The sequence below is a fragment of the Sturnira hondurensis genome, unplaced genomic scaffold, assembly GCF_014824575.4.
Source record: "Sturnira hondurensis isolate 20B ecotype Veracruz unplaced genomic scaffold, ASM1482457v3 Scaffold0017082, whole genome shotgun sequence".
Taxonomy (NCBI): Eukaryota; Metazoa; Chordata; class Mammalia; order Chiroptera; family Phyllostomidae; genus Sturnira; species Sturnira hondurensis.
Window position 1 is genome coordinate 115,623 of NW_028089713.1, and position 13,691 is coordinate 129,313.

At 38.2% G+C, this 13,691-nt stretch overlaps 1 protein-coding gene across 2 annotated transcripts; it reads left to right on the forward strand.

Moving 5' to 3' along the window:
• Positions 1–157: 157 nt before the first annotated feature.
• YOD1 (YOD1 deubiquitinase) lies at positions 158–8,816 on the forward strand. Of its 2 annotated transcripts, XM_037067210.1 has the most exons (4): positions 158–515; positions 600–668; positions 1,867–2,026; positions 3,033–8,816. In XM_037067210.1, the coding sequence occupies exons 1-4, from the start codon at positions 399–401 to the stop codon at positions 3,734–3,736; spliced, it is 1,050 nt and encodes a 349-aa protein (XP_036923105.1). In that variant the 5' UTR covers positions 158–398; the 3' UTR covers positions 3,737–8,816. The 2 variants fall into 2 exon arrangements, with proteins under 2 accessions (XP_036923105.1, XP_036923106.1); XM_037067211.1 differs by lacking the exon at positions 600–668.
• Positions 8,817–13,691: the final 4,875 nt, after the last annotated feature.

Consider the following 13,691-nt stretch of genomic DNA (forward strand, 5'->3'; position numbering starts at 1 on the left):
CACAGTTGGTTGCCTCGTTGCTTGGCAACTAATAGGGCTGGGGGCGGGGTTTATTAAAAGCATAGTTTTTTTTTATACTCTCGCGAGAGTGGACTAAAACGTATGAGAGGGCGTGAGTTTTTATGACGAGAAAACGTTGCGCCGCTTAACCCTTCCGTGAATCTCAGCGGTACCTCGTGAGAGTCATAAATTGGAACGTAAATTTAGTAGGTTCTTGGCTAGAGTAGTCTACCGCAATACTTGAGCTGATTGCGTATATCCTTCCCCTTCCCCGCACACTAACTTCAGAAAACCAACTAATCGCTCAACCGCGAGCTTCCCTGGACCCCTCCACATACTCCAGTGGACTTCTAGCTACCTTTATTCTCCCTCCTTCCTCCCACGCTATACTTTCTGTTATGGTCATATTGAAGAACCAAAGAGGAAAACGCTCCAGCAGGAAAATGGGTCGTGAAAGATGTGAAAAGATTCAAAGCTTTCATACAACATTCAGGGGTAGAGGCTTTACAGTGGAGGTGAGTTTGCACATTTCGTGTGAACTTTTCAGTTGCCCCAAGTCTGATTGATGCTTGATTATGTTGACAAACCCCTCTACGCAGGTTTGGGCTTGTGCTCTATCAGGATGGAAAAAAGAAAAAAGGAATGAGTATGGGTTTCTTGGAAGAGAGGTAAGTTCAGAAGTGTCTTTATTCCTCCACCTGCAGATTAAATTCATCCTCTAACCACCTCCAACAGTATCTCTTCTTTAAGGCCTATTACAACTCTCAGTATTTTATAATTGCACTCTGTGCCTCTACAAGTTTTTTTTATCCATTCGGCAAGTGTTTATTGAGCGTTTTTTTGCTAGGGCCGGTCCTTGGTTCTAGGGACCCAGGGTTGAAGAGGGTCACATAATCTAGCATTATCCTGTTGCTGTGAAATTCAGTGGTTATGTGTTCTTTACACCCCACCCTCTCTTCCGATTACAGTGATTATTTATTATAGTGAAGGCAGGAGTGGAATCTTCTCTGTGTTTGTATACTCAGAGCCTGAACTGGAATGCGGGTGACACACATTAATCCTCTTCGTTCCTTCTCCTTATACTGCCACCGCCTCCCTTGAAGTATCAATTGCCCTAGGGCCTAGGGCAATAGCTCAGTAGGAGGCTGACCTCATACTGCTCTTTCTGATGTGGCAAATGGACGTTTTCAAGTTACAGTCCCTTGCAGGTGGAAAGGCCAGTCATCCCTTAACCTCAATGAGTCAATGTTTGCTGTAGCCATGAATTTATTCACGAGTATCTGGTTGTTTCTGGCAGGTCCTTTGACTCACTGACCATTCTTGGCATTCATTTGTGTCCTGAACTATGATTCTGTTTCTCCCGGGGTGGTTTAGAAGCCCCAACTTAATAATTTCCGACCTTAGTAAGTGCAAGATTACATTCCAATGTACTGGATTCAGCAGCTCCTTCCCCGCCCTCTTTCCTTGAGCATATATGCCGCCGACGCGGAGGGCACCTCACTGGTTTTACAGGTAGCCAGCCTTTTGTTCTTGAGGAATACTGAAAAACCTTCATCCTTCGGCTCCCGAAGGGTGGGGACAAAAGCTAGTTGTCACTTGAAGAGAGTTAGTTCTACTTAAGGCGCTTCAACAGAAGCAGCACCAAAGTATTGCGAAAACAGTAGCCACCAGCGACATCTCGCGATGTTTGGCCCGGCAAAGGGTGGCCATTTTGGAGCCCACCCCGCGGCTGCTTGTCCCGGCGGCGTCTTCCATCCTGCTGCCGGGACCAAGGCCGGCCCCGCTGGTGCCTGGCCTATGGGTGGCCTAACCAACACGATGTGGCGGCTCCGCTGCAAAGCCAAGGATGGCACCTATGTTTTGCAGGATTTGTCCAGCCAGACCCGGGTGCGAGAACTCCAAGGCCAAATTGCTGCAATCACCGGGATCGCCCCTGGCTGTCAGCGTATCCTGGTCGGATACCCACCCGAGTGCCTGGATCTCAGCAACGGGGACACTATGCTGGGGGATTTGCCCATCCAATCAGGTAAGGGGATCGACTCTGGGGCCAGGGGAAGTCCTGAGAGGACAGCAAGGGGCGTGAGGGAGAACAGAGATATGGTCAAGTCAGTGGCTGTTGGTCAGCCCAGGGCTTTGAGAACCAGAATAAGGGTATTGTAAAGCATGGAGAATTCTGACAGAGGCCCGGATAAGTGCCTAGCAACCGCTTGACTTCACCTATGGTTGAAAGAGATGGAGAGATTCCAAACTATGTGAGAAGCTCAAAGCCTTTGGAGTCCCCTCTTCCTCCGTCCGCTTTCTGGTTTATCTTTGAACACTTGTCACTCATTTGGTTTTCCCTCGGCATCCACAAAAGTATAAAAAAAAGTAGGATCTATTTTATTTGTCCTAATGGTTCTTTCCCCTTTTATCACTAAATAAAGATAGCAGGTCCAAAGGATGCAGGATACTTTTCTTTCTTGCTTTCCTGTTTATCTCCTACATACAAACTGACTTTGACAGGTGTACGCACTTTAGAGTTTGCTTTTACCATCCACTGAAGGCTCTCTCAAGTTCTAAATAACAGCAGCTCTTCCTGTCCAGGAACAGCAATATTGTTCATTAAAATTTTCTGCTGTTGTATCCAGGATCCTATAAACACCGAAAAGGCTAGATAACTTTACAGAGAGAAGAGAACCACCTAGTGGCCTAGTCTATGATAAATACCTTGAGGAAGATTTGTGCTTTTTAAATACAGAGGGAGCATAGGGAAATTTTATTCTTTAAATGTGTCTTTTTAAGTAACCATAAAGGTGTATAACTTAGGCCCCCTCACAAAACTGGAATGCAACCTAAAGTGGTTTTGCTCTTTGTTTTGAACTTGATGAAGATTCAGTGAGCAAGAAGCATATTCCTGGTCACTTGTTTGCAAAGCTACGTTCTCCCAGCTTATAATTTAACTCCTTCTGTTTGTAATTTACAGACTTGGCTAGTGAACATTCAGTTTGATCTATAATTTGTCCCCAGTTCTGGATGTGTTTTATTTTTAACAGGCGACATGCTGATCGTTGAAGAAGACCCAGCCAGGCCCCACAGTTCGCCTGCATTTACCAGACATGGTGCTCCTAGTTATGTCAGGGAAACTTTGCCTGTGCTTACCAGAACCGTGGTACCAGCCGACAACTCTTGCCTCTTTACCAGTGTATACTATGTTGTTGAAGGAGGAGTCTTGAATCCAGCTTGTGCCCCTGAGATGAGACGCCTCATAGCACAAATTGTAGCAAGTGATCCAGATTTCTATAGTGAAGCAATACTAGGAAAAACTAATCAAGAGTACTGTGAATGGATCAAAAGGGATGATACTTGGGGAGGAGCTATTGAGATATCAATTTTGTCTAAATATTATCAGTGTGAAATATGTGTAGTAGATACACAGACAGTAAGAATTGATCGTTTTGGGGAAGATGCAGGATATGCTAAAAGGGTCCTGCTTATTTATGATGGCGTCCACTATGACCCGCTTCAGCGTAACTTTGCTGACCCAGACACCCCTCCTCTGACCATTTTCTCCTCTAATGACGATATTGTCCTTGTACAAGCACTGGAATTAGCAGATGAAGCTAGAAGAAAGAGACAGTTTACTGACATAAATCGCTTCACCCTGCGATGCATGATATGTCAAAAGGGACTAACTGGACAAGCAGAAGCAAGGGAACATGCCAAGGAAACAGGCCATACCAACTTCGGAGAAGTGTGATCTATGCATGCTGGGGATTTAAGCCTACTACCTCACAGATCCAAAAGGTTCTGGGTCTTCCAATAAGCTATTCACAACCCTGAAGAACAAAGAACACAAGGCTTGAACCATCCTTTTAACTTAAAACCACTAAGGCACTGAAATTCCTTGTTAAGATTAAAATTGGTGTGCAAGTTTACAGATGTGTGTCTAGAGCAGTGATACGTGCTCTCTTTCTGCTGGGGTGACAGAACAGATGGTGCATGCTGCTGATGGACACTAACCTGAAGAGTGAGTTTTAGTATTACAAACTATCACCCAAGAGCATTAGCTTGTAGAAGAAGACAGCATCATATTTGGGGTAATGCAGAAGGCCTGGTGTGAGGCCATTGGACATAAACCACAATGTTTCCAGTTATTAAGTCCTTTTAAAAACTCTGAGCTAATAGTTTCTAAATTACAAATTGATTCTTCACATGAAGATACACAGAATTGTCAAAACTGATTTTATATTGCAGTTTGGTAGACTTTGTAAAATGTGTACTTAGCCAATTGTCAGTACATAACAAGCATCTTTACAGGGATAAGTCTGTTCCCTGACAATGTTACTAAAAATAGGAACTGAGAGTGGCCAATTGAGGAGGTCTAATGTATAAAAGTAGATTGTATGAGAGAAAAGGTGCCTGAGCAGCTTACTGAAGCTCTAAAAGACCATTGGCCTCGTGTTTTAATGAAAGTCATTTGTTAATCTTTGTCACATTGGATAAAATTTAAAATTAAGCAGGGTGTGTCTTTTTAATTGAAGTTCTATAATTGGAATGCTTGAATTTTGCTTTTTTACATAAAGATTTGGAGGGATTTAATTTCCTCAGCTTTTTAAGAGACTTCCTTCAACTCCTAAAGAAATGTTCATCTAAAGTGATAATGATATGCCTTGGTTTGGTTTTTGTGAGATTTTTTGCTTATCTAAACAGTATTTGTTTTTATCTTAGCCTTATCCTGTCACTGATGCTCTTGTAATAATTTCACCTTTCTGCAAATAAGCACTTTGCTTATCCACAATCTTTTACTTGGATTTCTGAAGAGTTTTAAAGTAATTGAGGTAATAATATTGAAAGAATTAGTTTCACATCCAAAATATGACAGATTTTTTAAATTCTTGCCTTACCTGAATAAGCTTCTTCCTAATATTAGATGTGTAGCCATTTGCTTAGTGGGCTAATCCTTAAGGCAAACCCTCTGAAACTTAGCTTTACTATGAGATCTTCCAGATAAAAGTTTTCTACCTCTTTTTGTAAATCTTCTGAAGGTCGGGGATGCTAAATTATAATTTGTTATGTATTATCTCACATAATGTGAAGAGGCTTAGTATTGTGAAGTTTTGTTATGTTGGTCTCATTTATTTTTATTAAGTATTTCACTTAGAAAACCAATGGTATTAAATCTCTTTCATTATATCTTCTTGACAGATGTTAAAAAGTTGATACTTTTAGCTTTTTTCACTGGTGAAGGTGGCCATATTAAATTAAATTTAATGTAAACAATTTAAGGGGAAAGTACCTTTAAGGAACAATTCACAAAGTATACTCAAAATCATTAAATGACTTTTTTTTAAGTAACTTGTGTGTGAATAGCTGCTTTAGGCAAAAGTTATTATGGTCAGTATAACTTAAAAGTATTTAATTTTCTATTTTACTGAGCCTTAAAAATAACACTTGTGAGTTTGTGATATTTAGTGTTTGAATATGATTGAAATGATATTTAGTGTTTGAATATGATTGAAAATCTCTTAGTACCTGTCTGTCCTCTAGTCTAAAAGCTTTTTGTATCTTTTGTTTCCCCCAGAACATATTAGATTTAAAACTGTAAGTTGATACAACACTGGGTAGCATTCATCAAATTGTTTGCCTTCCTTTCTTAGGTACTTCTAGAGAAATATATTTATGCAACAAATATTTATTGAGTAACTGATAGTCTACCAGGCATCTATTGATGTGTTTTCCAACAAAATTTCTTTCACTTTAAAATTGAGGGTACTCTATCTACATTGGATTACGTTAACAAATGGAAAGAAAAAGAACCTGATACTTTATAAAATTAAACCCCTCAATCTAAGTACTTTTGTTTGCATGTTTAAACTTACACTATTATAGCAAGTGTCAAGCGTTTATGTAGGGGTCTTATTTTATTCTCGTTTACCTGTTGTCTAGGTTGTCTACCACCTGGAAACTGATACTCAGTCAAATTGCTTTTTAAATTAATCAGCTGCTGAAATTCAGCACTGGGACTTTAATGTTCTGATCACAGAAAATTTGAGATTGCAGATTATTTGATTTAATCATTGAGGATTAAACCCTAAGCTTGAACTCATTCTAAACTCATTTATTATGAGCCTCACAGAATATAAGAGTTTTTTACTGCACTTACTAAACTCTTGAAATTAGGGTATTAACATACAAATTCTAATCTTGAGAAATTTGAAAACTTAGGGATTTAGTACTTGCAGTAGGATTATAAGATACTTTTTAAAAAATTCTTTATTGATTTGAGAGAGAGAGGAAGGGAGAGAGAAAGAGAGAAACATCAGTAGCATATCAGGAACCAACTGAGCTACCTGGCCAGGGCCAGAAACTTTTTCTCAGATTTGCACTTGAGCAGAATGAAACCCTTCCTAGTCATTGTTTTTAACCGCCATACAAGAACTTTTTTTCTTAACTAAAATGAGAATTGTTTACATTAGTTGCAAAATGAAAATTGCTTTTCCATTCCCCACTTCTTTCTGTTACTCTTCTTTCCCTTACTCTCTTTGGATTGAAAAATTAGGTGTAGGGCTCTGAAAATGCAGAGCCCTGAAAATGCAGAGCCCTACTGTCTAGTGAGAAGGATTTCAAAAGTTGAAATGATATCCTTGGGAAATTTGTGATTTGATAGCCATATAAAGACACCATATGTTAATGGTTCGTGGCTGATTTTTTTATTATTTCCAATGAATGAAAAGTGGGCACAGTCAAAGTCTGGCTGCTGGTTGGCTTGACCCTCTTGGCAAAAAGTAGTATAGCTATGCCACTTGATTATTACATGAATTTCAAGTTCCCACAGAATCAGGAATGAATTAACGTTATATTATTTATCTATACATGTCCCTAAGCATCCATGCCTATCTTGTTTACCAAGCTTTTTCTTTCCTGTGTAGACTTTCTTCACAACATGGATGTTGAAAGTAAAGTTGCCCTAGCTAAACATAGTTTTCCGTGTCTTTGAAAAAAAATTGACCGGGAGTATGCAAGATCAGCAACAGAGAGATGGTTTTCTTTACGAATCAATGAGGTGGCCTTCCTAAACTTCCATATATTAAGGTTTATATTCCTTCATGTGTTGCAATATGCATTTTAAATTATTTTCTGCACTTTAAAAATATGAAATAGAAGTTTACATGTTAGGCCTCTCCAGGGATCTTATTAAAGACATTAAAATGTAATCCTTGGGCTGCTTACAGTCAGCTCTTCATAAGCAACAATTACCATCAGTGTATATTGTATCCAGTAGTACAACATTCTGGTGTTTTTATGACAATAGCACTCAATTTCAGTAACGAGAAGCATGCTCAATGCCCTAGCATTCAAAATGTTACCTACTTCTATAATGTGATTGTTCTTTATCCATTGTACAGTGCAGTTTCAAATTGGTCCTTGTAGCACAAAGATGACTTAACTCTGAAAAGATTAGATTCTTAAAACTTCCTTTGTTTTTAAGCAGTCTTATTTTAAAGGAGCTGATTTTTAAGTCAGAGGCCTCAAAAGCATCATACATAGTAAGCAACATCGTTTTTAAGACTACAGGGAAGCACTTGATTTGAATAAGCTAGCTTATTAACTAAAGATGTTTTCTTACTAAAAGTTATAATATTTCAGCACATTTCACCCAACTTAGAAAGTAAATCCCTGATTGTGGGAAAGGGTTTTATTTTTTCCTTCTCCAAAAATTGGCTGGTGTTTTGTTTACAGTGCTAGGACTAATTAACTTTGAAGAAATTATTGCATCAATACTGAATCATGGGGTTCTGATTTAGGAGACCGATGACCTTCCCATGCTGTTTTAGAGTAAGGGGAGGAGAAAGAAACAGAAGGAGAGAATACCTCTTGAATAGAGGAGGCCCTCAGATGGATGCATTCCTAGTCATGAGTTACACTTTGGGGGGAATTCTTCAAGCAATGCCTTTGTGTCACCTTAATCCTCCCCCATCCCTTATTTCTTGGCATAGAATGTAACAGGATCATAGCTGAAAAGCTGGTGATTCAAGTATGAAACCATGACTATAAGCATTTTGGTATGATGCCTTTTTATACTTGTTTTTAAAAAAATACAAACCTACAACTAGGAGTTTAGGGATAGGGAAGATAGGATTTGGTTAAGTTGTAGGTTAAAAAAGAAAAGGTTAAACTAAAAAAGCTTTAGAATCTCTACTGAGACACATAAGCCTGACTTTATAGCTGATCTAGGAGGTATAGTTATTTGCAGCCAATGAGCTACAAGGACCAGGGCACCTGATTCTTGTCAGTTTCCCAGTTCACTGTGGTGCCATTCAGGACCCAAGTTGTTTACAGGAAATATGATTTCCTGAGCAAAAAGCAATTCTTCCTTTAAGAAAAGTAAGAATTCAGCTTCAAATGCAAGATAAATATGTATAGTTTTTGAGCAGTATGTATTTTCTGTATTAATGCAGTAGAGGAGGAATGCCTGAAATGAGAAGAAAACCACAAAACTGTCAGACTTAGGGCTTTTGACCATGACTTGGAAAAGTAGTATGGAAGAGCAAAATGGAACAAAGTTCTGCTGTTCTTATTATAAGAAAATGGTTTTCTTAATGAAATGGACAATGTTTTCTTGTTTTAAAAATGTTCTCTTGTCTATTTGCCAACATTTTTTTTCAAAGTTAATGCACTGCTGCTGCCGCAAAGATGTCCAGTTTTATTTTGTATACCTCTTATGTGCTGTTGCCAATGTCCTTAAAGTGCATTGATTTCATTTATAAGGTGTGTGATTTTAAATATCTAAATGCTGTATGAAATGACTTGTTTTCAATGAATAAATGAAGTGAAAATATTGTTGTCTCAGCATATTTTGTGGTGAGGGTGGAGGACCAGTGAACAGCTGCTACTCTCAAGTTACATGGTACTTATTATCAAAAGCTAATACACCACTGGCCCTGGCTGGTGTGGCTCAGTGGATTGAGCATGGGCCTGTGAACCACACGATCGCAGTTCGATTCCCAGTCAGGGCACATGCCTGGGTTGCAGGCCAGTCCCCAGTAGGGGAGTCACGAGAGACAACCATAAATAAATAAAATATTTTTTAAAAATTAAAAAAAATAATACACCACTGCTTTGACTTTTGTACTTGTCTGCCAATCTCACTCTGTGGGTGGAGTCTTAAGGACTTTGACAGTAGAATCTGCAGTGTTTCTTCTTTGTAACACCAGAGGACATTTGTAATTTCTCTTCCTTGACACATTTTCTGATATGCAGTCGGTCCTGGGAGTTGTAATTCAATGCCTGTTGCTGACAAATTATCAAACTGGGAAGGCTGAATATTCCCTTCAGTTTATAATAGAGAGCTGTGTGAATTTAGATCTGTTTGGAAACTGCAACATCTCTGCAAGAGAATTTACTTAATCTTCGACAATATTGACATTTAAACATTTATTGGAAGCAGCATTGGACTTACTAGACTTGGCCAGTTTAGGCTTACTCAATTGAACTATTGATACTTAATCCTTTGCTTCTTACTGAAAGCTTTAAAATTATGGAAATAGAACCATAATGTAATTAATCAATTTGCACACCAGGACAAAATATGTCTTCGAAATCAACATAAATTCAGCATAAATATCCAAGCCAAACCTCGTATTAAGAGACCTGTAAAGAACCTCATTGTCCATGTGATGATAGCTACTTGAACAGGTAAAGGTCCCAAAGCGTGTTCATCACGTTACCCCAGAACCTCGGAAAGTCAGAAGTAAATGAAGTCAGCAATGTGTTTTAATGAGCCCTCCAAGTGATTCTGATGCATGATAAAGTTTTGAGAGCCACAGATGTAACCATCTTTGTTTAGATCTGTCAACTTGGGGAGAACTGTGATGACTTAGTCCTATGTACTTGACCTCATGCAATTTGTTTTCATGCACAAGTTAAAGACAGTTAACTAAACTTACAAATAATATAACTCTAGAGAGGACCAATAGTACAATGAATGGCAATCCACAAATCTCAGTGGGCTGAAAACTCCAAGATTGAATGCTCAGAAGTGTGAAGTCCTGCCCTTCAGTTCTAAAACATTCCATTATGTGAGTCTACCATGAGGAAAACCTGGCTTTACAGATTTGACAAAGAAATAGCAATGATATTTGACTGCTATTCTGATCCCAACAGAATGATATGATTTGGCCTGCAGAAACGATTGCATTTTAATAGTTGAAAGATCTAGAAAAAAGGAAGCAATAGAGTTAATATACCCTGCTTTAGTCACATTGCATTGGAGGGTTGGCTAAGGTTTTTACATGTAAAACACGATGAAAACTACAAAGTTTGACAGCTTACGTGATAGTTGAAGGAACTGGAGGTATTTACTTGGAGGAAAGAAAATGGATTTCAAACTGATATGATGGCTAACTTCGAGTTTGGGAACTCTGTGAAGGACCAATTAGATGTATTCTCTGAAGCTTCAGAGCAGCAACTTGCAACTAGTGTTTTGCAAGAATTTTTAAAACAGGCAGTACCTGACTATTTAGTCAGAGCCACCGAGCTTTTTTGACCTTAGATTGTCAAATTAGAATGGTGGCAGGGAACACAACAGTAGCCATCTGCTGTTAATGAATCAAAAGTATACCTAAGTTTTTTTATCAGATCAGCAAAAAATATATATTTCTGTGTGTGTTGCAGAATTTCAGTAATTAGTTTGTGTGTGCTGAGATTTAAAAAAAGGTTGAAAATCACTGCTTCAGAGGAAAGAACTTGGACCAAGAAGGGGTGAATATCACCAAATAAATTTTACCTGAGAAAATGTCATACAAATGGAAAGAGATGCTTCAGTGTTAAAGCCCAAGTGTTAGGGTGTAGCCTCCTACTCTATAAGAGGTAGAGCTGGAAATCATCAAGAACCCGACCTCGTGAAATTTTTGTTTCAAATGATAATTATGACATGAATAAATAATGACAAAATGAACTTCCCTGAGAGAAGGGGGAGCTTTTTACTTTTTCTCCTCTCTACCACCCCATTATTGTTTGGAAATGGGTACAGCAAAGGCTGCAAATCAGAACTTCTTTATTTGATAATAATATATACTATGCTTATTATATCTCTAAGCCTAAAATGAGAGGTTCAAGAATAGGAAAATGGGCATCTCAAATACTTTTTGTACTTTAAAAANTCTGTAAGAGGTAGAGCTGGAAATCATCAAGAACCCGACCTCGTGAAATTTTTGTTTCAAATGATAGTTATGACATGAATAAATAATGACAAAATGAACTTCCCTGAGAGAAGGGGGAGCTTTTTTCTTTTTCTCCTCTCTACCACCCCATTATTGTTTGGAAATGGGTACAGCAAAGGCTGCAAATCAGAACTTCTTTATTTGATAATAATATATACTATGCTTATTATATCTCTAAGCCTAAAATGAGAGGTTCAAGAATAGGAAAATGGGCATCTCAAATACTTTTTGTACTTTAAAAATTTGTTCTGCTTGGATTGTCTTTGTCTCTTGTGTTTATAGATTTCAAGGGCCCTTATTGGATATTGGATGAAATAAGTGCCAGTTTATGAGCCAAATATACTTCTCTAAACTCACTACAACTTTGATGATTTCCCTATGGGTGAGGTATTTTTTTATCCAGAGTTCTCTCTTTGCTTTAGTAACTGCCTCTCTCTTAACTTTCCCTGCCTTCCTGTGCTTCTAAAATCCCTTCTGTACACCAAGAAGAGTTTTCTGATCTTACTCCATGGCATTTCTCTCTATTCAAATGAAGGGCTTTGTCTTAAGTTAGTAGAGCAGGTGTCACAGTGACTTGGTCATCTTCTAAAACCCTGAAGATAGCCTTCTTAAATAATTGCCAAAAGCTATTAATTTGACGTTAAAGCTTGTGTGTCAACTTCAAAATCAGTGCTGAAGTTATTTCATATTCAAAATATAGACAAAATGATTCCTGATAACCCCTTAANCCTTCTGTACACCAAGAAGAGTTTTCTGGTCTTACTCCATGGCATTTCTCTCTATTCAAATGAAGGGCTTTATCTTAAGTTAGTAGAGCAGGTGTCACAGTGACTTGGTCATCTTCTAAAACCCTGAAGATAGCCTTCTTAAATAATTGCCAAAAGCTATTAATTTGACGTTAAAGCTTGTGTGTCAACTTCAAAATCAGTGCTGAAGTTATTTCATATTCAAAATATAGACAAAATGATTCCTGATAACCCCTTAACTGGCTCTATGTAACAGAGTATATAGACATTACCATAACATAGTAAGCAACACGTTTAGTCCCCACATCAGTGCTGGAAGAGTTCATGCTCACTTCTGGGGTACAGCTCTTTATTAAGGCATCAACCAACCTACAGTGAGTACAGTTCACTAGGTCCAATCTGTTGGTGGAACCTGGAGTCCAGTCCCTGGTCCCCAACTTCTGTGAAGCTAACAGAAGCACCCTTCAGTATCTCAGTCACCCATTTTGGAATAGAAGAGTGTCTCCAAGGAAAAGGTGGCCCCAAAAGTTCACCCAACCTCTATCCTCATTCTGATCCAGGCTTGGCAGTTCTTCAAGTTCTTCACTGTGTTTCTGACTCTCCACTGCCTTAGCAAGAAGAGCATGTCAGAATTACTTAGTCTCACATTACTGGAAATAGAAGTCTTTACCAACACCTTTCTTATGATAATAAAACAAAACTCCCATAAGATTTATTTAAAAAGATATAATCTTGGAAATGGAAATATCAGGTATGAAGGAAATTACTTAACAAATTTTTTCCATCAACAGTGGGGAAGGAGGGCTAGTAAGAACTAGTGTTTAATTAGAATTGTCCAGAAGGAAGAAGCACTTCAGCAAATGCCTATGAATATTTATAGCACAGTTTATTTCAGTCCCATTGGGTATTTGTATTGAGTTACATAGAAAATTTGTTTTATCATGGAATAAATCATTTTCATCTACTATGCAGGATATTTCACAAAATTATCCACCCTAATTTTGAGTAATCTTTCTCTTATGAATTTCACTGGAGTGAATTAGTTCTCCCAGAGCTTGAAAATTATAAAGTCAAGTCATCAAGTTTTTAGGAACAGACTTACTTATGTTGACCAGTGTACTGCCAAAGTGACCCTTTCCATTGGATCCACTTTTTAACATCCAGCCTTATTTTTCTTATTCTTACTCTCTAACAATGAAGACTTAGAAAATGATCTTGGATTTGGCTAGAAGCACCTACAGTGATAATATATCTCAAATAAATTGTTAAGCAGTTTAACTTAACAAGCCTTTATTGAGCTTCTGCTTATAAGGTGCGGTATTGAATGCCTCAGGATTACAAGGATAGCCACTCACTCAACAAGCATTTTTAATATTAATATTTCAGGAACTGCCTTAGGTGCTAGGTGTACATTGAGGGTTTGGGGTAGGCACAAATAATGCTATAAAATAGAAATACAGGTGCCATGAAGGGAGTAGTGAAGAGGGTGGGAGAGTCTATAAAAGTGATAAATCTGGGAAAGCCTCTTCGAGAAAGTGACATTTAAGCTAAAACCCAAAGCATAAACAGGAGTTACTCAAAGACTAAGAACAGTATTTCAAGTAAGGATTGTAGTATTTAAAGACACTGTGTTGCAAGAGGAAATAAAATATTTTCCAGACCAGTCCGGCCATAGCATGGTAAACCAGAAAAGAAAGATACGAGGTGAAGTTATAAAAACAAACAAGGATCCAGATTTGCAACA